A 26,058-nucleotide genomic window follows, 5' to 3' on the forward strand; every position below is an offset into this window, starting at 1 on the left:
GTGCTTTGCTTAAACAATCTTAGCAGGTTATGTCAGCTTGAAATCATTATTCATAGCCAAAAGGCTTCCAAGTGGGACTTGGCTTGTACTGCAGTGGCTGGCAACACGGCTAGATTGCACATAATCCTGTCTTTTTTGCCTCTGAAAAATAGTGCTGAGGCCCAGCCCTAATTATCTGTTTGTATAACATCTCACTCTCACACTTGTCTCACTTTTTGTAGACTAAATGTCTGCAAGCAGCTACCCGTGGCAAGTGACGACCGGCAGAGCAGCAGAGACGACAGAATAGAAAGGGATGGCAGAGCTTTAGGGTCCTTCCAGTAGGGCAGGGAGGAAGGAGGCAGAGTCTTTGATGAAACTGGAACAGGCAAAGAGTGAAGAGTTACCAGGTGGGATGAAGTGGGAGCACGCGGCTGGCGGTGAAAGGGAAAGGTGTGGGAGATGGGCACTGAAGACAGCAGAGCGGTGCTGGTTGCTGAAAATCAGAGTTGTGGGAGAGGTCGAGCATTCAAGGACCTCATCGAGAAGGAAAAGAGGCACTGTGAACAAGAGGAAGAGAGACCTGGTGTTGACCCTTGAAGACCACCTTCACTAGTCCACGTACATCTTACCTGTGCAAATTTTTTTTGCTTGCCAAGGATCTGTTGAATAAGTCTTATCTGTCTGTGAGGACAGAGAGGTGAAGAAACAAATAGGGAAGGGAAAGGTGTAGGAGGGAGATGGTAAGGCAGGACATGCAGAGTGGGGTGTCTGGGTGAGGAAAGCCCCCGGCAGTGATGGTGATTCCTGAAAGTCAAGAGTATCCCATGCATCCCCTCCATCTCCCTGACTTAATGAACCAAGAATCAGCCCTGCCTGACCACTAGGTAACAGCAGAGGTACCTTGGTGTCGTGAAAGGGAGTGGTTTGGACCACTTACTTAAAGAATCACTTCCAATGGAGAGGAGCCAAAAGCCAGCAGTACTAAGCAGAGGTAGAGCCCCTCTGTGGAGAGAGAGAAAGGGAGATCTGCTTCAAAGGAGAGGCAGTGGGTCAGCACTGGAGAGGCAAGGCAGGGGACATTTCTATTTCCAGGTGCCCTAGAGATTTGAGGAGATAAACCCTCTTCGCTGTCACTAAGCCTTTCTCCATCACACCGCGAGCAGTGGCACTGTAAGGGACGGGTGGCCTTGTGTTGCTTCATGGCTGTTGCTGGGTGATTTGTAGATCTTATGCCAAAGTGCAAAGTTAAATTCCTAGGAACTGCTGAACCCAGGATAATGGCAGGAAGTAGACAGAGAAGTTGGTGGAGTGGTGGAAATTAATCCTCAGTAAGACAAAAGAATCTTGGGGAAAAATGGGCATCTGGGATTTTTCTGGGATCTCACCCACCCCCTTTCCTTGCTGAGCCCTAATTTCACTGTGTCCCCAAATGTACTTATTCTGCTGGGCTGATGCCAAGTGGTACATGCAAGGGGGATTGAAGAGGAGCATGTCAGGATGTTTCGGCAGAAAGACGAGGAGCTGGAAAGCAATTCAAAGGAGAAGGAAATAAACAGGAATGAATAAAGTGCAACAACTTTCAAATATTAATCCCTTCTCCTCCCCAGGCAAATTGGGGAATGGTGGGTCTGAAGGAAGGAAAAGAGCTGGAAGAGAAAGGAAAAGAAAGATATCTCTACTGTTTCATGCTATACCAGTAGAAGGGAGGTCGGGAGGGCTCAGCAAAGACCACTGCAGGCTGATGGGGTGGAGGAGAGACCATCCCAAGTCTTATCGTTTTCCAGCTGGCTCAGATTGCTGGTGTTTGCTATTCCCATCATATCTTTGATTGCGTCTGTCTGATGTACTAATGACGAGATGCTCCATTCATCACTCAAGGGTGAGATTAGGCCTCAAATCGCCATTCCAGCTTGTCACTCACCAAGGAATTAAAATCTTCTTTGAATGTGGAATTTACTGACCCCGTGGGAAAGCCTAAGACTAAGGAAATGATGCTTTAAACATGAGATCACTGCAAGAAAATAATGCATTAGCTGGAGAGCTTTCAGCTTTCCAAGCTGTGGCTGACAGCCACTGGGCAGCATTACACAGAGGCACCTAATTCACGCTCCAGCCAGATCATCACAAATACCCTAGCCATTTCCTCCTCTGAAAGAATAGTGGAGTATAGTGCCGGGACCCAAAGAGATGGATAGTTTTTAAAGAGTCTATATGGCCAATATGGAAGAGGCTTTGATCTGCGTCTTTCCTAATGGAGGAAAATATCTACTTAATGTCCTGGGGTTGTCACTGACAGCTGGCCATGTTCACAAGGCTGGGTCAGTGGCTGTGGAGAAAAGCACTTTGAATTTCATCTGAGCAAAAGACTGATGCTGAAAGCGATGACTTAAGTGAACTTATACAGATGTGCCCACATGGGAAGGCCAGCTTCCTCAAGGGCAAGTCTGTGATCTCTGCTAGCTCAGCCGTGCTGCGAGGTTTTTCAGCAGAAGCGAGCTGGTACTGAAGATGACAACCTGAACGATTCAGGACACAGTAAGTTGGACGTGTTTATCCTGGATGTATCCTTTCTGCCTGGTTCTGTCATTCAGAACTGAGGATTAGAAGAGAAAAGCCTCTCCACAAAGTGTGGGAACATTTTACCTTGTGTCTGAGGTTGCTGAGAACTGACGGAACCACCGGCTGTGACAGGGTATGAAGGTGAGGTAGATCAGGGTTAGTCTGCGGGACCAGTTCCTTTCATCTCTGGAATAATCCCTGCTAATGTCGCCGCACCAGCAGCTCCCTCTGAATCTCTGATGAGGGAGGACTCTGAACCTCCCACGGGTGAAGCCTGTTTTCACGTGGTCACAGAGGGTGATGAAATCTCCTCTCTGGAAGACTCAAACTGTATCTGAGCTCCTCTAGGGATGGAGCACAGCTGGGCATCCTACAGCTTGTGTCATGCCTGCAGATCGTCACTCAGAGGGCAGTTCCCTGGGTGGGCTACACAGACTGAAAAGTCTCCAGAGACCACAGCAGTAGACAGGTCCTACAGCTCCTACAGGGCAGGATAGCATGAAGGTAAACCCAGGCTAGCAGGGATCAGGGTCTGCGTCAAGGCAGCCACAACTGTCCTGCTTCCTTTTTCTGTGGAGAAGAGTTGTGGTAGCAGGGATGTTGAAGCTGAAATCCCTACCCCCACCATGCATGTCCATCCAATAACGTCTCATCAAGTTAAGGAGATTTTTCTGCCTCTTTTGATTCTGCCTACATATTTGCATGTCTGCCCCCTATTCATTTTTGCCCCAGGTCCTCAGTCGTCCATGTATCTAGGTATTTACTTAGTGTCATCTCATACCAGAGATGGATCACTGGACCACAGTGTCAAGGAAAGCTGAAGCTCAGACTCTGGAAGGTCCCCAGTTCAGAAGAATGAAGGCTTGAAGGTCTTAGATGTAACAGATCACTTCTATGGAACTGAATTTCAAAGCAGCTAAATGAATCTATGCAATTAACGCACTTTTCCTTAGTTTAATATCACGCCCTAGCACCACTTGGATCCACTTTCCACGTATTATATCTTTCCAGACCAGCCTTGATTTCTTGCCTCTGCCCCTCAATAGATGCAGCAACCGCCACGCTGGCAGCCATGCTTCTGGGGAAGAGACAAGAGAATTCAGCTCGAGAGGTGGATTTGCCAGGACATCAGGCTTCAATTGTTTCTCCCAGGGGGTTCAGGAAGCTTTAAAGCTCCTTTCTTTTATATCTGCCTGGGAGAGAAGCCTTGGGATACACTTACTTCTTCCACCTTCCAGCAGAGGAGTGCCTTGTTTGGTGGGGAGATTTCCACTCCTGATGCCACATTTGCAGTAGATTTGTCAGAGGAGACAGCTTAGTCTGAAGTGAGACCAGACAAATACTTTGAATGTTAATAAGTCACTAGGACTGCATGACATTTGCCTAAAAGTCCTGAAGGAATTCAAATGTGGAACTGTGAACTGCTGGCCAAGCTGTATAATCTGTCATTAACGTCTCTGTGCCAGAACACTGGGGGATTGGAAGTGTAACTCCCCCAGTATAAAAAATGACTGGTGAGTCTGACTTCCATCTGTGGTAAGAGATTGGTATCTATAATAAAGAGTAAGAAGGATGAGTATGTGAATAACAGTCTGTTGAGAAAGAGTCGGTGTGGCTTCTGTAAGGGGAAATCCTGCGTCATTGCCGTGCTGGGTTCTGTGAGGGTCTCAGTAAGCACAGGGGAGGGGATCCAGGAGACATAGTACGTTTGGACTCCCCAAAAGCCATTGACAGGTTCTTCACCAGAAGTTATTAAAAGAACTAAGTTGCTACAGGGTTGGAGGAAAGTTCCTTTTATGGAATGAAAGCTGAGTAAAGGACAAGAAGCAAAGGGTAGGGTGCATGGGATGTTTCTCAGGGTGGAGAAGAACAAGCAGTGGGGATAGGAGAATAGAATAGAATAGAATAGAATAGAATAGAATAGAATAGACTACTTCAGCTGGCAGGGACCTACAATGATCATCTAGTCCAACTGCCTGACCAAGTTGAAGCATGTTGTTAAGGGCATTGTCCAAATGCCTCTTAAACACTGACAGGCTTGGGGCATCGACCACCTCTACAGGAAGCCTGTTCCAGTGTTTGACCACTCTCTCGGTAAAGAAATGCTTCCCAAGGTCTAGTCTAAACCTTCCCTGGTGCAGCTTTGAACCATTCTGACATGTCCTATCACTGGATCCCAGGGTGAAGAGCTCAGCACCTCCCTCTCCCCTTCCCCTCCTCAGGAAGCTGGAGAGAGCAATGAGGTTCCTCTCAAAGGATAGCCCAGGGATTGTTCCTGGGACTAGTTTTATTCAGCATCTTCATGGATGACCTGAGAAGTGACTAAACTGTGAAATCTCCAAGTTTGAGGATGATATTGACTTTCCTTGGGTAGTCAAATGCTGTTCTGATGGCAAGGAACTTCAGAAGGACCCCACAAAACAAAGTGGTTGAGCAGAAAAGTCTCAGATGAGCTTCAACATAGATACATGTAAGGTAATACATTTCAGGAAAATAATCTAGCACATTCCTACATGATGCTGACCTCAGAGCTCAAACCTGCAGGTGCAGATCAGGAAGGAGATCCTGGACTTGTAGTTTATTACCCTATAAATGGGCTTATGCAGCAGCCGCCAAAATAAATGTTGGGCATCATTGGAAAGAGTATTTAGAGTGGGACAGAGGGTGTCATTTTAGCACTATATAAACCCTCTGATACCATACCACAGGAGAGGACTTCACAGGTGGCCCTTTAAGAGAAAGGACATATAATCCGGGATGCTACTGCTTAGGGCTGGCACCCACTCCTTCTCTGGAAACCCTCTGTCCCGTGAAGTCTCCGTTCCACCCACAAGGCAAATGCCCTCCCATCATACCTCCCTGACCCATCTGAAAGCTGTCACTCTGGCAGGGAGACACTGCAAAGGTGACAAGCTAGCCCAGGACAGACAATCACTCACCGGCTATTTAAATAGCAGGTATGGGGCTGTTTGGGAGAAGCGGTTGCAGAGCGGGGCCGTGGAGCTTATTGCCTTGCTAGCTTTGCCCAAGGGGTGCTGCAGCATACTCGTGCCACCACAGCATTTCATTAATAGGATGAATGAGAACAGCTGAACCAGATCGGAATAAACCACCGTTTAATGCTATAGCCTGGCTGTGAGACCATCCAGTGGCAAATTCCTTGTGGAAGATATAAGAAGGAAGTATGTAGTAAATCCCCCAAATAGTCTCCTAGCCTCCAGCAGTCTGAGACAGATGTTGAATCTTTGCATTTAATTGTGTTTTTCCTCTGCAGTGTCTCCATCCAGCTGTTTTATGAAACCACATAAACATTTATAACCCACGCTCTCCTGAGGCAAGGTGTCCATGGCTGAGGGCGTGCTGTGTGAGGAAGCCTTGTGTTTGTTTTGGACCTGCCTTTAGTTCTTGTGTCTTGTCTTTTGAAGAGACAGTGAGCAGTAATTTATTTTCAACTTATTTATTCCCCTCAAGGTTTTATTATACCTATTTATTATAGCTATTACATCTCTCCTCTGTCATCTTTTCTTTAGAGAAGAAGGCGGTGTTGCAGGCAGCCAGGAGCACATGTCACTGGATGTCTTTCAGAGAAAATCGGACAAAACTTTTTTCCAGGAATGACCTTGGCTGAAGCAGCCCTGGGGTGGGTGCTGGGGGGCACAAACTGGCCTCGAGAGGGGCCTCCTGGCACCGTGATGCTGCGATGCCCCCGGCCAGCACCACAGCCCAGCTGACCTGCGTGCCCCAAATGTGCACCCACAAACGGTCCCAGCCACCCAGACCTGTCAGAAAGAAGGCACTCGCTGCTGACACCCCATGGGGGACATCTCCCTCCCTCCTGATTTTGTGGACAGCCCCAGGAGAGGCTCGTGCAGTGCCTGGGTGTTAGATGAGATACCGACACCGGGGACAATGTCCCAGCAGCAGTGGTCCCTTCGGGCTGGTTGGTTGGAAGATGGTTTGCAGGGTGCTGGCCTGCTGCCCTGGGAAGATGAAGCTGTAGAAATGAGGTGAGGGAACACAGGAGGGATCAGCCTTCCTCAGGGAGTGGGAGCATCCTTTGCCTTCCAGCCCCTTGCTAGGGGCACACATGAAGCTGCTGAAAAATTGAGAGGTAGGCGTGAGCCGTCATTTTGCCTTGCCCCAAGGGCACTGATAGGTCTTGATGGCCCTGACCAGCCTCACCTGGATATCCATCTGCAACCTTTGCCCCTGGGACCAGGAGCCCCATTTCAGCTCAGCCCTGGGCTTTTAGTCTCTGCCTGAGCTGTATCGTGGTCTGTCTCTACCTCTTTCATGGCTGTGTCTGGCCATAAATGCTGTTTATCTGAACCCTAGCACATAGACTCGCTTCCTGGCTTGACCTCAGAACTGCCTGGCAATTACTGGACTGTGTCTGGCACTGGCTACCACCGCTGAGACTGACCCTGACCTGAAAATCAACTTCTCAGCTGGACTCTGGACCTGCTTCGTCACCACGAGCTCACCCGATGATCTGGACTCTCAGCTGAACCCAAGTCCATCCCTGGGCCTGCCCTGCTCTCACCTTGTGGGAAACTGTGGGACAAGCCTTGGCTGGAGAGCCCTTGCCCTGCCAGCCTTGTTATCATCTCCCTTTTCTCCTGGGTCCCTGCTGCTTAGGAGCCACCGGCCCCTCTCTCTGCCCCGACAGAAGGAAGCCTTCCCAGCAAAACATGTAGTCCCTGCCCTACCACCCAAGTCCCCCTCTTCCTCTGCCGGTCCAGCCTTTTCTCCTGCAAAGCCCCACCGCAACCCTTCCCTCCCCAGGACCTGTCTCCAAGCCCTCCAGAGCCCCAGCCAACTCAGCCTCCTGCGATGGCACCGTCTCGCTGGGCTAGGATGGGAGCTGCCACCCGGACCGTCCCTGGCTGTACTTGTGGTGACAAATAAGTCATTGAGCTTCAGGGAGAAGGCTGATGTGTGTCCCGGATACTGGATATTGTATGTTGTTTTAAGCCCTGGAGGACAGGCTGGGAGAGATCGCAATGGAAAAGGTTAAAAATACAGTTATTGTGAGTCCTCGTCCCCGTGCTGGGGTGGAAGGGCACCGGCCCAGCGTTGCTCTGAGGCATTGGGATCAGTGCTCATGGATCCCAATGGATCAACACTGCCTCTTGCAACCGCTCCGCACCCAACGGCAACGTGGAGGGCACAGGTTGAAGTGGGACGGGGCAGGGTGTTTCGAAGCAGATACGGTGGTCGGTGGGTGACTGGAGGTTTCGGGTGTGAGCGGCTTTGCCGAAGCTGCGGACCATGGTTGGAAGCACCTCTGGGGAGCAGGGTCCGGGCTCAGCATGAGCGTGTTGTGTTAGCTGGCAGGCGAGTCGGGACATTGTACGGGGCTGGCAGGCGAGGTGGGACATTGTACGACGCTGTCAGGAAGGGGGCCAGCAGATTCCTCAGCGATGGGATAGCTCTGAATGACCTCAGAGCACAAATGGTCCGTGCAGCTGGTGGGCTCCTCTGAGCACCCGGCCGGTGCCGAGGAGAGCTCGGGGCATCGGCTCTCCGTCCAGGAGGCAGCCCCCACCCTGTAGCACCCTGCAGATTTGGCTTGCTTGCCTGCCCGCTGAGGCCGGAGGGGAGGAAAGTGTTGGCAGCTCGCAGAATTATTAAAAGAAGAAGTAGGAAGGCAATGGGGAAAGGCAAAGAGCTATTCTGACCCCAGCATCAGGCACAAAGCTGGTTCTGAAAAGGACTGGGGAAAATTGAGTGCTGGAAATGAAGGCATCGTGACTGCTCTGAAAAGCTGCTGTCAGTGATGTTCTGGGTAAATGCTTATGGTCAGTTTGAATATATATATAGGGATAAACCGAGTATTGCCTTAGACTACAATATTAAAAGAGCAGTGCCATCTTAGGTCCTGGTAAAGGAGCTTGATGTTCGTATTTCAGCACCTTTCTCTCGCACATACCCCTGCTGATAAGCCTCCATACCACCAAAGAGGGCTCTTTGGGTTCAAATGGCATCACATCTTCTATCGCCCTAGGTGCTGTTGGTGCCTCTGATAGTACAGAATGGAAACTAAGGAGCCATATGTGGTTGGGTAACCAAAACAGGAGTACAGACCTCCTCACCCAGCTTACCTCCTGTGGAAATCACCGCAGCGATATTGGGAAAAAGGCTTCACACTCAGGCCAACACTTGGGAGACTGAGTGTCCTGCTAACAGTGTGTTGGAACAGCCCGTCCCCTCAGTGGCTCTTCGGGTACTTGCTGGAGTATTTCTCTTTGAAGGGTCAGTGTTCCAGCTGCAACCATACTTCTGGCATCATCTGACTTTTGAGCACTCACTAATAGGAATTCAACCCTGATCCCTTAGAGTTGTGTATGGCGTGTACTCGAAGAAGTGCTGCTATTCTGATGGGAGTGAAATAGGCTGTTGTGTGTATGCCAAGGAAGAGGGATAAGGGAAGAGAAGGAAGGACTAAAGAGGTGTGGGAGCGTCCTTCTTGACTAGGTCCCTTCACTGCAGCTGCTTTAGTCCAGCTGTTCCTCACGCAGTTGTCACTGCTATGACTTTGTGACACTGGCTGCCATGTCTGGGTCTTGGGAATGTTCACGTTTCATTATTTTTCTGTGTGCTGCCTATTCTGACCCAGGCATGCAAAGGACAGAATATTTATCATGTTAAACCAACAATAATTCAGAGGAGGAAAAGGATGCATTTTCATAAAGTATTTGTTGTTAGATATCATAGGCCATCCCCAATGCTTGTGTGTGTCACCAAGCATAAACAAGCATCTGAAGGGAGTCTTTGCAGTGGACAATGTTAGGCAATCTGAACAGAAGTGCCATTAATGCCCACTTGTAATTCCTCCCCTCTTCCACTTTTCCTCTTCCGTTCGCCTCCAATGGCTGCCTACAGAGTTTGCCTGAAGGATGTGTGGAGATCCACAACCGTCCTTGACTTATTGCAAGATTCTTTGTGGGTCTGCTTACGGCACTGAAGGCAAATTGTTCTGCATGGCTGGAGATGGTGTATCCTCAAGTCCACAGCCTGGGACGAAGTTTCCGAAAGACAAAGGTGAACTTGGTTACACCATATTTCCAGCTCTGCCAGTGTTGACTTTGACCAATATCTTGGTTGCCAGCAGGACAAAATGTGTGCAGCGTGGGGGAGATAGGTGTAGGTGTTAAATTACTGAGGTCCTGAAATGCACAAATGCGCTCAATCCTCAGCGAACGGAGAGCAGGGAGTCTCACACACACACGTGGCACGGACTATATGACATTTTCCCTGTGTCGTGGAAATGCATGATGAGCCCTGCAGATGTAGTGTCGGATGAACTGCAGGAAGGGAGCAAGCCCTCGGCCAGATTGCTACTTGTTGGTGCACTGCGGGTAAGGCTGTGAAAGAGGTCTCTTCTCTGTGCCAAACCACTCAGCAGGTCCCACTCTCAGTAGGAATGGAAAACACAGGGAATCTGTCTCTTAAAAAATGAGCTGGAAAATCAGGAAAACTACCATATTTTCTTCCTAGATCTGGAAGCAGGTTTGAGTTAGTGGTTGGAGTGGAGGAGAGAGGGACTGGGGAGTCAGGGAACCTGGGCTCCTTTCCCAGCGTTGCCTTGTAACTGTGACTTCAAGCAAGTCCCCAGGGACACTTCTCAGTTCGACTTCTGACTTGTGTCTCAACAGAGGCAACAGTCTCACCCATTCTGCTCCCCAGAAGACTAGATAATACAGGGGCCATGTTCCTGGGGAGTGGTGGTTACACTACACCATTTATCCCAGTGCTGAATTCTTGGATATCGGATAGGTTTCTCCTATACACTCACACTTCCCCCGGCTGTAACGTTCCTGCCTGCGGGGACTTTGCACACTGAAGGCCTTTCCCAATCACTGGAGCATCCTTCAGGAATGAGTGTGAAGGGGCAGCCTGGAACGGCACAAGACCTTTGGGTCATCAGCATCACGACCTCACTTCCCACCTCTTATCCCAAAGCACCGGGACAGCTGGGAGCCTGACCGTGCTGCTCCTCTTGCCCTCTGATTTGTACCACCTCTGAGCAGCAGCAGAGCGGTTCTTCGCAGGTCTGTGATGGCAGTCCGGAGCATCTCACCTTTTTGCTCCTACGTGGGGCAGAGCACAGCGTGACAAGCCCTCGGTGTAATTACTCTCCCTTCAGAGAGCAGGCAAGGAGGTTCAGTCCTGTGCTGGAGAGCCAGAGTACTTACGGTTATGGGTGCTGCTCTGCTCTCTTCTCTTAGGCTGTCTTGCACCTCTGCCGTCTCTCAGCCTTCCTCACCATACTGTGGCCCCAGAGGCAGTGGGGAGGCTCATCAGGACAGCTGAAGCCTTACAGGTCCCCTGCATGGCCCCAGCTCTGGGAACAGGGAGGCCAGTGCTGTGACAGTCCTACGTCACAGCTGCACGCGTCGCTGCTTCAGATGCGCAAGTTGATCCATCTCCTGGAGAGAGAAAATCAGCGCTTCAGAGCCAAGACCTAAGACCAGCATGGTGTCCGTGTCCCCAGGAGCTGCTTTCCTCTCCACACCCAAGTGGAAGAGAGAGACCTTTGGCAAAGGAAAATAGTCTGGGTGGAGGTACTGAGAACGGGTGAAACGCCTGCAAGTCATTGTAGTTACCGTTAATAATTCCAGCTTCACCATAATGTTCTGTCGTACTGGTGTGTGTGAGGAGCCCGACCCGTGGTGCCCCATGAAGGCACCTGGAACCAGTTACGGTTTGTGCCTGGTCTCCAACACTCAGGCAATTGTGACTGGCATGCCTCCGGCCCCTTTGGTAGCCAAGAGCAAGCGCCGGCAGCCCAGGGTTGTTCTGAGCCCTGCCGTCGGGGAGGCACTGTGACTTGGCACGGCCCCAGAGCAAGGACCGTGCACCAGCCCGGGGAGCGGCTTTGCTCCCCCAGCTGTAACGAGACCCCCAAGCTGGAGGGAAAAGCAGAAAAGGGTGGGCTTGCTGAAGGGTCCCTGGGGCTTACGACGGCACGGCTGGAGCAGAAACCACCACCCTGCCCCGACCCCTGCGACGCAGCCCCCTCCACGAAGTGGGGCAGAGGAACAGCCCCCCTTCCTCCCCTCTTTTCGCCCCTCTTTTTTTCCCTCCCAGAGGTCACCTTCAGCGGGGAGGCAGCGTGCCCCCAGGACCAGGGACATGGGGAAGAGGCGGAGCGTCACGCTTAGCCCCGTAATGCCTGGCAGCTCCCTCCGGCTGCTGGCCGCAGGCTGAACCCAGCCCGGAGGCTGCGGCAGTGGGAAGCGGTCCACGGCCGGCCGTCGGTGCTGCGCTGCTGGAGAAGGTGAGGGGCTTTAGTACGGAGGGAAAAGGAGCGTGGGAAGAGAAGTGACGGCCGCGGCGGGATGGAGGAGACGGGACAGGCACGTAAAAGGGCGCCCGCTCCCCACAAACCGGTTTTGGGGACTCCGGCGTAGCCTGCCGGCACGAGGCGGAGGGCGCCCGTTTCGCACGCATCTGGTGGACGGTGAGCTCGTTAGGTGGGTCTGCTCCAAAAAAGTTGCTTTGTGGCCGGTCGCGGCCAGGGGGATGGTGCCACGGTACCGGCTGGTTGGTTGGGAGGAAGGTGTGATGCGGCTTGGTCCCGGCGAGATCGCTGCCTATTTCTGTTCAAGGAGGCTGCTTGGCGGAGATATTGGTATACTGCTTGCTGGGGAGAGGCTTACAGGGCTCGCTCCGGGGAGGCTGCTGGGTGTTTCTGGCTGAGAAGAGCAATACGCGGTTCTGCTGAGGGGACGGTCCTGCGGTTCTCCGCAGTGAGACTAAGCTCTAGCCTGCTGACCAGTTTTAGAAAGAAGCTCATAAATCTATCAGCAATAAGGCCAGAAACAACCGCAGCGATAATCTGTTCTGATCTCTCGCGTGTATTAAACGCGCTAGAGCGGACCTTTTAGGGGAAAAAAAAGCACCATTCTTGAGTTAAAACTTCCAGAGATGGAAGGTTATTCTTCCATGCTGTTTGATGAGGTTTTTAGGGGCAAATATCCTTCTTCACAAAATCTGCACCGCAGCTGAGGTCTGAAATTGCCTCATTTCAGCTTCAGCAATTGGTTTTATTATAATGCTTTTTCTTAATTGGGAGAGCCCTCTGTAGTGAAATTCTAGTACGCACAAAGGTACACACAGATGAGAGAGTCACTTCTTTGCTCTCTGTTTGATAAGCTAAAAAGACTGCTCCCCTGGAAGCTTCCCCTGTAATTGTCAGCCCTATTGTCATTCTGGTTCTTCTCTGGTCCTTTTTCCATCAAACTGTGGACACCAGGGCTAGCTTGCTGAACTGTGGTCTCGCTGATACCATTAGAAAGATAGAAAACATCCAATAGCTAATTCTGTTGACCCATCAGCTGGCCTCCAGAAGAGTTCAAGAAATTTACCCTAGAGAAACCAGGCTTTCACAGCAGTATATTTTTAACATTCCAAAAAACATCATAAAAAAGTAGATAAAGGAGAATGCAAAGCAGAGCAAATGGAAGGAATGCCTTTCCAATAAAAATACAAAATCCACTGGTGCACAGTATTCTCAGTTCTAGTGCAGAAGTCATTAGCAGGTGGCCAGTCTTTCAGAAATACAGCTTTCCTAACTCAGCTGATTTTCAGAGATTAAATTTCAGACTGTCTCAGGGCATCTGTGTGTAGGAACCTCTGCAGAAACTGGAGTTCACTGTAAGAGGCACGTCGTCTCAGAACAGATCTCTTCTTTTGTTATAATCTCTCTTAGTCTTTGTAAAGCTGAATGGCTATATCTATTTTTTTTTGTTTATAGTGATGCTTATTTTCTTAATTTAGCATCTGGAAAAGGCTAGTTTGCCTCTCACTGCTGATGTTTCCTGCGTCTGATGCTTTTTGGGCGTTCTCTTCAGCAGAGTGAATGCAAAAGTGGAATCTGCAAGATCAGTAACCCTTGTACTGTTATTCTCTTAGACTTGTATCTGTATAAGATGTATATCTGTATCACTGCAGATTATTTCTAGTGCAATTCTGTATCATCCTACATGTTAACGCCTGCAAAGGAAGTGAGGCTATACTAGATCTATATTTCTGGGTTACACAGTGGCCAATTTATCTACAAAGCAGCATGAAGAACTTAGATTTGTCTGATTAATATGACATTTGAGGGGGGAGGGGGGTTGTGTTTTTTTTTTTCCCCTGTCATTCAATGCCAGACTAAACTCCTGACTTTGGTCATTTGAAACACTTTTCTATGTGTCTATGTGCATGCACTAGTTTTATCAAGCAATACATTATCTACCCAAACCCATTTTGTGTCATTTGCAAGATTTTCTGTATATTTTCTTCTAGATCATTGACAAACGTAAAAGTATTATAACAGAGTCAGGATTTAATAAAATTAATTGTGTAGGGTGAGGACACCAATTATACTGGGCTTATTTTTGAATCCATTAAAAATGCGTGGCTTATTGATTTTGACCAATGCCAGGATAAATTTGTACAGACAGCTTTCAGGGAACGATCAGTGAATGGGACATTTCTGGCAGGTGCTGTACGACCCAATACTGGGCTGAGAACTGCTCCGAACTCCCACCAACGATTTAGAGGTTGGTAGGAAACCCCCGCAGGTCGAGTCCTTCCACAGCCCCTAGACAGAAATGAATGCGGTGGTTTGATAACAGCAGGGACACCAAGTGATCAGAATTACTTGACACATTAAGTGCATTTGAGCAAAATGTACTTTATTAAAGGCGATGCAAAAGTATTCAGGCAGAAACAAGGCAGGCAACACCCAGAAAGGGACATGAAGAGTAAGTGGAGTTTTTCCCCCCTCAAACCCCCAGTAATTTGGAAAAACTCTGGAGTCATAATGGATGTATAAGGTAGTGCAGCTTCTCAGTGTGGTGTTCCTGCCAAAAGAGTTCTTGGGGCCACAGCACAAGGCAGAGGGTAGTTCTAGCTGAATGCATCACAGGAGGCATTCCCCCAGGAGAAGTCGGGGTTTTAACTTGGGGGGGCAGAAAAAATGGTGAGGCTTCAGAAAAGAACCATAAAATGGATCTGAGAGCTGGACAAAAGGTCTTGGTTTGAGAATTGGACAGAAGATTGTCTGAAGGCATTTAACCAGTAAGAAGAGAGCATGGAGATGTTTATTCAAAATTCAAAATGTGGCTACAATTTCTGGAAGCATCCTATCTGTTTTTAAACTAACTGATGTGGGCACTACAGAAGCACAGTGTGCCAGACGGTTTGTGAAACCTAAGTAAAGCATTGGCTAAATACATAGCCTGAGTTTCAGGCTGTACCCTGCTAGTTTTACTCAATCTATGTAGTTTAAAATATGTTCTCATAGGCTGTGGTGGTACCTCTGACCACAGTGCATATAAACCCTGCAAAAGTCAGGAGAAATATAGCAGGCACTGAAAAACTTTCTTCTCTAGCTGAGAAGCTTCAGCAGCAGGTTAGGTAAATTCGGATTAGGGTATCATATAAATACATAACAGCAAGAATGTTAACACTGGCTTTTATAGTTAACCAAACTTTGTCTTTGGATCAAGCCCGCATGACTTTTTGTAAGAGGTGCTCCAAATGTTGTTGGTTATTTGGTTTGAGTTAATGTTCTGTAGAAGGTCAGGCAAGAAAATGGACCCTACATGCCATATGCTCAAGACCATTTTTTATGGAGCATCTTTGATATGAAGAGAGGCTGAGACAGCTGAAGCTCGTCAGCTTGGAAAAGAGAAGGCTCAGAGGGGATCTTATTGGTGTATATAAATACCTGATGAGAGGGAATGAAGAAAAGGGAGCCAGACTCTTCTCAGTAGTGCTCATTGACAGGACAAGAGCCAATGTGCACAAATTACAAGACGAGGAATTCTGTCTAAACACAAGAAAACAGCTTTTTTTATTTTTTTTTTTTTTTTTACTGTGAGGGTGCTTAAACAGCATGATAGGTTGCCCAGGGAGGTTGTGGAGTCTCCATCTGTGGAGATATTAAAAACCTGACTGGACACTTTCCTAGATAACCTGCTTCAGCTGCTGCTGCTTGAGCAGGGGAATTGGATTAGATGGTCTCAAGAGGTCTCCTCCAGCCTCCACACCTCTGTGATTCTGTCATCGTAGTACCACCTCTGTTATGCAGAGATCACACTGTCTTTGGCTCTTGCCATGTATGAAGTCTTTTTCTGGACCAAATATATTAATCATTTTGGTTGAAGAATGACAATAACATTACTAGACTAAGACACAATATCTCCTTAGGCTAGCTCCAACTCAGCTCCTGAGGAATTTGGGAAGCATCTCCTGATGGGAGAAAGGATGTGAATTTCTTGCTGCTGTAATTAGAGACTTTTTGGGAGAATTAGGGTTTCTCACACGCTGACAGCCTAGAATCAGGACTTCTAGCAGATGAAGCACAGGATGGGTAGTGGAGGAAAGAACAGGTTTGGAAAGGACCCTGCCTGCTGCCTTCAATACCACACAGCCAAATGGCGAGTGAATCCTGGCCAGGGCCCTGGTGGCCTCCTCCCCAGTGCTTGTCACTCCGCAAAGGGCAAATGGCACTCAGAAGGTAGCAGAGGTAGGTGCAGAGCACCCAGGCATGCTCTGCTCAGTGGTGACCCAAATTTGGCCCTCGTTTAGCTTACTAGCTAACGGCAGTGGAATCTCAGAGAAAGCCCTGACAACTCTGGCTATTTCCTGAAGTACGGACTGTGTCCTGTAATCGGTTTCCCCAAGGGCTGCAGGAGCCAAAGCCTGCAAACAGTTCTGGAGTGACCGTACCTGGGGCTGCCTTCATATGGAGCCCTGATCAGACCCTGTCACTGTCCCTCGGGACACTCGACCTATATCCTCTGGCTGATCTATTTTTCCAAGCTGGCTATTTCACTTTGATGCTCTACCCTGTACCCAGACAATCAGCCTTCCCTTGCCAGTGGGGCCATGCGTGGAAGTAAGGACCCTTGCCACCTATATCGCAGTTCACTTGCAATGTGGAGTGGAAGGACACAAGAGTTGTTTGGATTTTTTTTTTATTGCAAAAGCTTATGGACCGAAATGTTTTGACTCCCAAAGCTGGAGTGAGAACCGAGACCATAGAGCGAAGCATATCCTCCCATTCACAAAAACAAGTTTTCACACAGCAATAAGAGAGAAGTAATGAATCATATAAAAAATAGAAGAGTCATATAATAAACAATTCAATACAAATAAAAACACATCAATGAATGGATATTTGAAAATTATATCATTATTGAATAATTCATTAAGTGGATGCAGTGAGAAGATTCTAACCTTTGGGTTAGATAGCGCTAACAGGTGGCCAGCCTACAAGGGAAGAAATTTTATCTAACTCAGGTTTGAGAAGTTAAGTTATCTGAGAAGATCGTGAACCATTTGCTGACAAGAACTTGTATATGACCATGAATTTGATATAGGAGAAACACTGTCCTAGAGAAGAGATCTTTTGATATTTTTTCGCAAACATAAATCTAATGTGCTCTGCACAAGACAAGCAGACATCTCTCCTGTTGTTCCACTCCCTGTTTAGTGTGGCTTTAGCCTATCTAATATCAAGGGGAGGTCTATGTCTTTCAAAGATGTACTACATTTTAAGTTTTTTTTCTATATTCTTAACTAGGACTCTAAAAGGTTTTTTTCAGCTATTTGTTTTAACACCTAAATGTGGCAACACCAGTTTGGAAATGTCAGTGGCAGAGTGGGTTTGTCTGTGGGTTCTGCGATGCCCTTGCTGTGTGGAATTTCGCAAGCTGTGCCAGCTGGGCAGCAAACAGGAGGACATCAAAGCAAAATCTCTAAAATACTTTCCAGACCGTCCTTCCTTGTGAGTTTGTCCCCAGCTTTCCATTCATCCCCTCCCATGCATGCACTTGTTCATTGTTGAACTCCCCACGGACTGTTCTAACTTTGGCTGCTGTTGGCTGTCACACCAAGCCAAAGCCTTTGCAGAAATGTAGGGCCAATTACTTGGTACTTCTGAATTGGATGAGATTAAGCAATGCAGTCTAGGAGAGGAGGGAAGGGAAAAGAAGGGGGGCTCTCCCAGAAGTAGTCTCAGTCTCCTGTACAAATCCAGCCTTTTTGTAGTTTTCCTAGGTTTAAATAATTCTGTTGCTAAATTACTGGATTCTTAAGAATGACTGGATTTAGCAGCAGTGAGGGCTGGAAGTTGAAGGAACTGTAATAAGCTCTGGTCACAGATAGAGCAATGTAAAATCTAAGGGAAAAGGTTTCATTCTTTCTGCTCCCATTCATATTCCCAGGATGCCATCTTCCTTTTTAGCAATATGAGGTCCTATTCCCTCCCCCAGAAGGCATCTTGTGAGTCAGAATGTTTCATGGGAAGAGATCCTGAGTTTGTAGGTGCAGAGCTGAGCCACTGGTTTTACACTGGAGCTCTCTCTCGCTGCACACTGTTTAAGACACATCCGAGAATGCTGCAACCCGCAGGCTCTTGGGTTGCATCCTGGGCTGCATTAGGCAAAGTGTTACCAGCAGATGGAGGGAGGTGATCCTTCCTCTCTATTCAGCACCAGTGAGGTCACATCTGGAGTAGTGGGTCCAGTTCTGGGCTCCTCAGCAGGAGAGAGATGTGGACATACTGGAACAAATCCAGTCTGTGAAGATGATTAAGGTATCAGAGCATCTCTTGTACAAGGAGAGGCTAAGAGAGCTGGGACTTGTTTAGCCTCGAGAGGAGAAGGCTTGAGGGGACCATCTTATTGATGTGTATAAATATCTGTAAAAAAGGCACAGCCAGAGTCTTCTGAGTGACAGGACAAGAGGCAGTGGGCCTGAAACACAGAATTTCTATTTAAGCATAAGAAAAACATTTTTTACCATAACGGTGATCAAACACTGGAAGAAGTTGCCCAGAGCAGTTGTGGAGTCTCCATCCTTGGAGATATTCAAAACCGGACTGGACACAGTCCTGAGCAACCTGCTCTAGTTAACCTTCCCCTGAGCAGAAGGTTGCACTAGGTGATCTCCAGAGGTACCTTCTCACCTCGACCATCCTGTGACTCTGGTTCTGTGACCTTGCTCCAAAGCCAGGAGGGGGTCCTGGGCCTGGGGTGCCTGTGTTCAGAGCACAGGGAGGTAGTCGGGGGAAAGTGCTGCCACAGGTGCCTTAAAATGCTGCCTTGTAGCTGGCTGGGGAGGACTGAAAAAGCATTTCTCTGAAATGGGTCTGAAGCAGCTGGCTGTAGCTCAAAATGCCATTGATGTCCAGGCTTCCTTCCTGCCTAAGTTTCTTGGCGGCACAGATGAGTGACTTTAGGACAGAAATATCAGCAGGCGTGTGAGGTACTGAGCTCCCTTTGGCTTGCTCGGAGCACACTGCCTCTGAGTAGTAATCCTTCTTTTTTGTCACGGGCTAGCTGTGCCTCTGCTTAAGGGGCAAGTCTGTCTCTGCTGCTACCTCAAGAACTTTCTTCAATAAGCAGTAGGGGTGGTTTTCAGAGTAGAGGGACACGATCTTGCTGCAGTAGGCTGAAGAGAGCAAGAGAACTGGATCACACTTGATAATCTGGGACTCTGTTACTATTTTGCTTGTTGCCTAACACCTTGGAGACTAGAATAAGAGGAAGCCTGGAAGGCCAAGCTTTAGTACAGCTAACACAGAAAGGTGACCCAGGTCTTTGAAAGGAGAGGCCCCAGGGACTACAATTAGAAAGTCAAGCATCTGTCTGGAGGCCAGAAAGGATGAGAGGGCTGAAGGAGGTTCCCTTCAATACAGGGAACTTTTATATGATGAGGGGCTTTGCCCAGAGGTGTACTGTACAAAAGCACAAGCTCAACTCTAGCACAGCTGCGAGAGTGCTCAGGCTCCAAGTGGCAGAAATATCCCCTGCCATGGCACGGTTTGTGCGGTGCGTCCGATCTGGTTTTCTCCATGCATGTTGTGATGTTCCTGACTTGGGCTGTGGCGTTTCTGCAGCGCTCAGCAATGGCCGAGAGCTCAGCTGCAGCTGTGGCAGCGGCAGGGACAGCGGCACCCACTGTGCTAGACGAGCTCCTGGAGATCACAGCTCAGAGCCTGGTGCGCACCGAGGTGGCCGAGCACTATGAGGTTATTCGGGAGCTGGGCAGGGGCAAGTATGGCCATGTGATGCTCGTGACCCACAGGCAGAGAGGTAAGGAACCGACTGCGCCCTGTGAGCTACTGTGCCTTCCTCCACTCGCCAGGGTGGTGGGTGGGCTGGTGGCTCCTCAGGACCAGGCATGGTGGGAGGTCCTCAGGGAGGGTGGCAGGACAGGGACCTCCCCAGCCAGGGACCATCCCATTGCACCCAGCCAGGGAGCAGGTGATGCCAGGAGGCAGCCCAGAGCATCAGGCAAGGTTATTGTGATGAGGCGGGTTCAAGGTCAAGCTGGGAAGTCAACCCACAAGTCAGGTTCGTGGCTAACCACCAGCACGGACGTGATCTAACTGGAAACCAGCACTCCCACCACACAGCTCAGGCAGGGAGTGAAGCCCCAAGGCCAAGCTTAAATGGTGCCCTAAGCCCCGTGGACAGAGGGTGCGAGTGGAGGTCCTGGGTGGGGTTGGCCAAGGCCATCGAGGTCTACGACACTACTCTTCCCCAGTAGTCCCAGCTCAGACTGACAGGCCCACGTAGCCAGAGACCCCCCTGTGGCTGTGAGCGTCCGGACCTGTGGCTGCTCAGTGCCCTCTCTGTCTGGCCTTGGTATGAGCGACTTTCAGGAGGGTCTAACCCACTCTCCCCATCCCCAGGGACTCCTATGGCTCTCAAGCTGTTACCCAAAGCCAGTACCAAGCTGCACACCTTCCTGTATGAGTATTGCGTGGCGCTCTCCCTCGCCACCCACCCTGCCATCATCGGCATGTTTGGCATTGCCATCGAGTCCAGCCAGTACTATGGCTTCCTCTACGAACCAGCACTGCACAAAGACCTCATCTCTATCATCAAACCCCGGGTGAGTGCTGCTACAAGGCCATGGGGGCTGGGACCGTAATGTTTGGGACCCAGCCAAAGGCTGGTTGGTTGGGAGGGAGGGAGATCAAGGCAATGGGCTGCGGGTCTACAGCACTGAAGCAGCTTCAGGCTTGCGAGACCAGAAGCGCAAAGGTCTTCCCCGGTGCAGAGAGTCCCGCCGGCAGGGCTGCCGAGGTGCCCCGCGTGTGCCGTACCCCCCGTCCCTCTCTCCCTGCGCAGGATGGGATCCCCGAGCCGGCCGCTAAGCAGTGCGCCAAGCAGCTTGTGAGCGCACTGGAGTTCATCCACAGCCGCGGCCTCGTGTACCGTGACGTCAAGCCAGAGAACGTGCTGCTTTTCGATCCCGAGTGCCGGCGCATCAAGCTGACTGACTTCGGGCTTACGCGGCCCAAGGGTACCAAGCTCAAGCTGGTGGCCGGGGTGATCCCCTACACCGCGCCCGAGCTGAGCAACACTGCCGATGCTCAGGGGGTGCCCATTGACACCAGCCTGGACGCCTGGGCCTTCGGCGTGCTGCTTTTCTGCCTGCTGACCGGCTACTTCCCCTGGGAGCAGAGCCTGCCGGACGACCCTTTCTTTGAGGACTTTGTGCTGTGGCAGGAGACAGGCCTGGACGAGGACCTGCCCCGCCATTGGAAACGCCTGACGGCCGAGGCAGCCCTGATGTTGCGGAGCCTGCTGGCCCTCGATCCCGCCAAGCGCGGCCCAGTCGGCGGAGCGCTGCGCTACGTTGACCGCCCTTGGCGGCTGGAGGACGGGGGCGGCGAGGAGGCTGCGGCGAAGCCCTGAGAGCCCTGCTCCCCGTGGCGGGAGAGGAGGCCGGCGGCTCTCACCCTGCAAGGGGCTTCGCGGTGGTCCGGGGGTGAGAGGCCGCGGCCGCCCAGAGGGCAACTGCGCGGCTGCCAACAGAGCCAGGGTCCTTCCCCAGCTGACGGTCCTTGCCCCGTGACTCAGCGCTGCCCGCTGCCACCTCCTTGTGCTTCCATGGGGCTTGGAAACATCTCCCTTCTCTTGGAAACGACCGTCTTCATGGGAAGCACCCACTGGCTTCCCGGCCACGGGGACTCCAGGGTGCTTTCTAGCGGCTGCGGCACCTGCCTTGTCTTGAAATAGAGTGAAATATGTACTTTTGTGGTTCTGTATGTGGCTCTTTCCCTCGTAACAAAACACCCTGGGGGGGGCCCGCTTGCTGTGGGAGAGCGGGGGCATGACAGAGGCTGTGGCTGTCTCAGGACAACCTGTGCAAGGCGTGGGCCACCCCTGGATGCTGCCTGGACCTCCACCGGCACCCTCGAAGGGTGGCTTCAGGCCGGTGGGGTTCGAGGTGCTGGGGACCCCCCCCCCCAGCGTGTGGCTGCGGGTGGTAGCTGGGGACTGATGATGGTGGTGGGAGCCACGGAGGTGGGGCGTTGGGGAAAGCCACTGGGAATCACGCATCGTAACCTGCCCACTGCCATGCATTTCTTCACGTTTCCTCACGTTGGGGACCAGGTGACAGACGGGCTCTTCTGCGCGGGGGGTCGTTAGCAGCAGGAGTCTCGGTGTCAGTTTGCACAAGTGTCCCCCTCTAGTTCCCGTCACTCAGGAAAACGGCATTCTGCAAACACCAGCAACCCCGCTGAAGCACAATTCACCCCTCTCCCTCCTCGAGTGGCTTAGGTGCAAGTGGAAAGGCAAGCTCACTGCCATGAACGCCCACATGTAGGATTCAGCTGGGAAGACGGTAGCACTATGAGGGTAATCAGCCTGGGCATCACCAGGAAAGGCCAACAGAGGAGCTGTAACCACAGGCTGCATAAATTTATCCATACAAATAACCCCAGCAAAACTCCACTAGTGATTCCTCCCAGCAGTCCTATACCATTGCCTTGCTCTCACTCCTCATCCTCCTCCAGGCTGGCTGCTCCCTCGTCATAGAGCCAGCCCCTCTCTGTACGAGCCTCCACTACCACTTCTTTCCTGCTCCTATTCTCCTGAATGAATCCTTCAGTCCCAAGGAACCATTTCCAAGACTATCCAGCGCCCGCCCAAGCACACCTCCTCCCTCGTACTGCCTTCAGGTCCTAAGAGAATGTCCTTCTCGCTCTTTCAGATGCCTGGTTACCCCTCTAAAAGACCTTCTGTCTCCCTTTTCCTGTCACCACTTTAACCCTTCTCCTGCAACACACCTCTCCTAATCCCCCAATGTCCTTCTAGGTGCACATTTTAATCCTGAAAGGAGGTAGCAGGGAGAGAATTAGAGGTTAGAAGCTCTTCTTACCACCTCTTTCCAGTCCCCAGGGTTTTGCTGTTGGTAATCCCTTCCAGCTCTTAGTCTTATCCTATAGCTGGAAACATCCCCAGCCCAGTTTCCATTCTCAGTGGCTTCATAACTTCTAAAAATGCATGCTCCAGCACCATACTTTCTAGCATCCCAACTTTTCTTTCACCTCAGATCCTTTCCTGCCCACACTCTTCTGTAGTTCCCTAACCTCCAGCTCTCTTTTTCCAGCTTCTTCTCACCCACTGGCATTTTACCATTCCTCACCTTCCCCACTAACATTTCCTTTCTACTACTCATCACCTGGTAAACACCTTTCGCTCATTCCTCTCTCAGCAACATCACCTCCATACTACTCTTTTGTACTTTTCCGGCTCCCCACATCGTTTATCCCTTGTGTCTTCCTTCCAACTCCCCAACCCTCCTTATCAACCAGCATCGTGCTCACCCTGTTCAAGGTACACTTTTTTTCTGTCCGCTTCCATCTCTTAGAATCTTTCATTACCCAAAAATGTAATAAATGCTGCTCAACTCTGGCCTGCTGAGATTTGGCTTTAATTACTCTTTGATTACTGTAAGAATAGCAGAGGAGTGTTAAGGTACCAACACAGTTCCTGTATTTAAGGTGGAGAAGCCCTAAGACCAATGGATCTATAGGCCAGGTAGCTGACAACTATCCAGTGAAAAATAATGGAAAATCTGATACAGATGCTTGCTAATAGAGAATTATAGAACAGGAATGTGGCTTTTTGGAATGCGAGACTCAGCATTCTATTTGATAATTGAGTTGTGTTTGATAAAGTAAAATCATAGCGTCATGGTACACGATTTTTGTAAGGCATGACCTATTGATATAAAGAAAATTACAGTATGCTGTATTGATGAAGAAGATGTATTACGCAAAGTCAATAAAGCATACATTAAGTGCATTGAGAAACTTCACTGGACAGAAGAAATAATTGTCAGTTGGGAATGCTCTTTGGTTAGTTTGGTTGGTTTCTGCAGGGATCAATAGTTGAGTGAAAACTGGTCAACATTTCCATCCATGATGTGAAGGTAAATACAAAACCACTGCAGGTAAAACCCTGCAGATGACACAGACATGAATAAGGTGATAAACAGCAAGAGGAACAGGCCACTCAAAGAGATTTGGATAACTTGGTAAGTTGGGTGTATTCAAGCAAAATACATTTTCTTGCAGGCAGGAGAAATGTATACAGGTTGGAACACGTAGGAATAAAAGCCATCCTTACAGAAGGACCCCTGAAAAAACTTTGTAAGTCATAGAGGATACACAAGATCATGTGAGTTCTCATTGAGTTATTCTGTCAAAAAAGGCTAATGGACTCCCTGAGCGGCTAAAGAGGGGCAGACACTCAAGGTGGTCAAATCTCCAGCAAAGGCAGCTGACAAGATCCCTGCTGGCCTAAATAGGAGTGTGGGAAGTAGGAGTGAGTGATCGGTGTTTGAAGCCTCACAGGGCAATCCTGGGGATGGTGCCACATTTACAGGCAAGCTGGAAAGCCAGAGACAGCTCAGAAAAGAACCGTGGTGGGGCTGTGGCTTAAGGAGGTAAGAAAGTCTTCTTAAAGAAAGTAATGAGCTAAACTATCTAAACCAGGAAGACAGAACAGTGATTTCATTATGGTATAGAATACCAGGAAGAAAATACCTACTGCTAATGAAGTATTTTAGTTTGAGAAAGGTCCAAGAGCATCCATGAGAGGCTGGAGCTAAACATATTGAAGTAAGCCACATCACAGTAGTGAGGGTTCTTGCCTACTGAAAGAAACCATCATATGAGGAAAGGCTGAGAGAGCTGGGGCTGTTCAGCCTGGAGAAGTGAAGGCTCAGGGTGGATCTTATACTTCTTTATACTTCTGGGCACAAGTATAAATTGGGAGAGGAGTGGCTGGAGAGCAGCCCTGCAGAAAGGGGTCTAGGGGTGCTGACGGCAGGCTCAGTACAAGTCAGCAGTGTGTGCCCTGGCAGCCGAGAGGGCAAACCCCACCCTGGGGGGCATCGAACACAGCGTGACCAGCCGGTCAAAAGAGGGGATGATCCTGCGGTATTCAGCGTTGGTGCAGCCTCACCTCGAGTACTGTCTGCAGTTCTGGACCCCACCGTTTAAGGATGTGAAGGTCCTTGGATGTGCCCAGAGGAGGGAACAAAGCTGGTGACAGGGCTGGAAGGCATGTCCTGTGAGGAGTGCTGAGGACTTTGTATTTGTCTAGTTTGGAGGAAAGGAGGCTGAGGGGGACCTCATTGCTTTCCACAGCTTCCTGAGGAGGGGAGGGGGAGAGGGAGGTGCTGAGCGCTTCACCCTGGGATCCAGTGATAGGACGTGTGGGAATGGTTCAAAGCTGCACCAGGGGAGGTTTAGACTAGACCTTGGGAAGCATTTCTTTACCGAGAGAGTGGTCAAACACTGGAACAGGCTTCCTGTAGAGGTGGTGGATGCCCCAAGCCTGTCAGTGTTTAAGAGGCATTTGGACAATGCCCTTAATAACATGCTTATCTTTTGGTCAGCCCTGAATTGGTCAGGCAGTTGGCCTAGATGACTGTTGTAGGTCCCTTCCAACTGAAATAGTCTATTCTATTCTATTCTATTCTATTCTATTCTATTCTATTCTATTCTATTCTATTCCATTCTATTCCTATTCTATTCTATTCTTACCAATGTGTATAAATAACCAATGGGAGGGCATAAAAAAGACGCAGCCAGAGTCTTTGCAGTGGTACTGGGTGACAAGACAAGAGGCAATGTGCACAACTTGAAGTGCAGGAAATTCCATTTAAACATAAGAAAAATGGCTTTATGGTAATGGTGGCCAAACATTGGAACATTGGTTGTGGCATCTCAGTCTTTGGAGATATGCAAAAACTGCTTGAACAAGGCCCTAGTCAACCTGCTCTAGCTCTCTCTGTTCTGAGCAGGAGGTTGGACTAGACAATCTCCAGAGGTCCTGTCCAGCACCAACCATGCTGTAATTTGGTGACATTTTTCATTTTGAGGACAGTCTGTGTTGCAGCTGGAGATGAGCAGGGCTCCCAGCATCTCTGCTTTGGAAGTGCTCAGCGTGGCAAGCAGTGGTCTCAGCAGAGCTGGGCACAAGATGCAGAACTGGCTCGACAAGAGAGGATTAGCAAGATTTTAGCGTCTATTCCAAATTAAAACAAACCTGAAGCGGTGGAACACTGACATCTTTGGGGAAACAGATCAAACTGTCCAATTCCATCAGGGCCAAGGCTGGTTTTTTGCAGGATCCAATCATGCTGATGAAGATCAGGGATTCGGTGCTGCCTGATGAAGATGATGTGACAGAGGCT

General features: G+C 49.7%; 1 protein-coding gene across 1 annotated transcript; it reads left to right on the plus strand.

Annotated features, from left to right (window-relative positions):
* Nucleotides 1-11,664: 11,664 nt before the first annotated feature.
* LOC128139483 (serine/threonine-protein kinase SBK2-like) lies at nucleotides 11,665-21,598 on the plus strand. Its single transcript, XM_052781931.1, is given in 5 exon segments — nucleotides 11,665-11,727; nucleotides 11,729-11,824; nucleotides 19,448-19,643; nucleotides 20,246-20,448; nucleotides 20,688-21,598. Coding segments are annotated over 5 exon segments (1,113 nt in total). The 5' UTR covers nucleotides 11,665-11,679; the 3' UTR covers nucleotides 21,258-21,598.
* The last annotated feature ends 4,460 nt before the right edge of the window (nucleotides 21,599-26,058 follow it).

This window comes from Harpia harpyja, chromosome 1, assembly GCF_026419915.1.
Source record: "Harpia harpyja isolate bHarHar1 chromosome 1, bHarHar1 primary haplotype, whole genome shotgun sequence".
NCBI lineage: Eukaryota > Metazoa > Chordata > Aves > Accipitriformes > Accipitridae > Harpia > Harpia harpyja.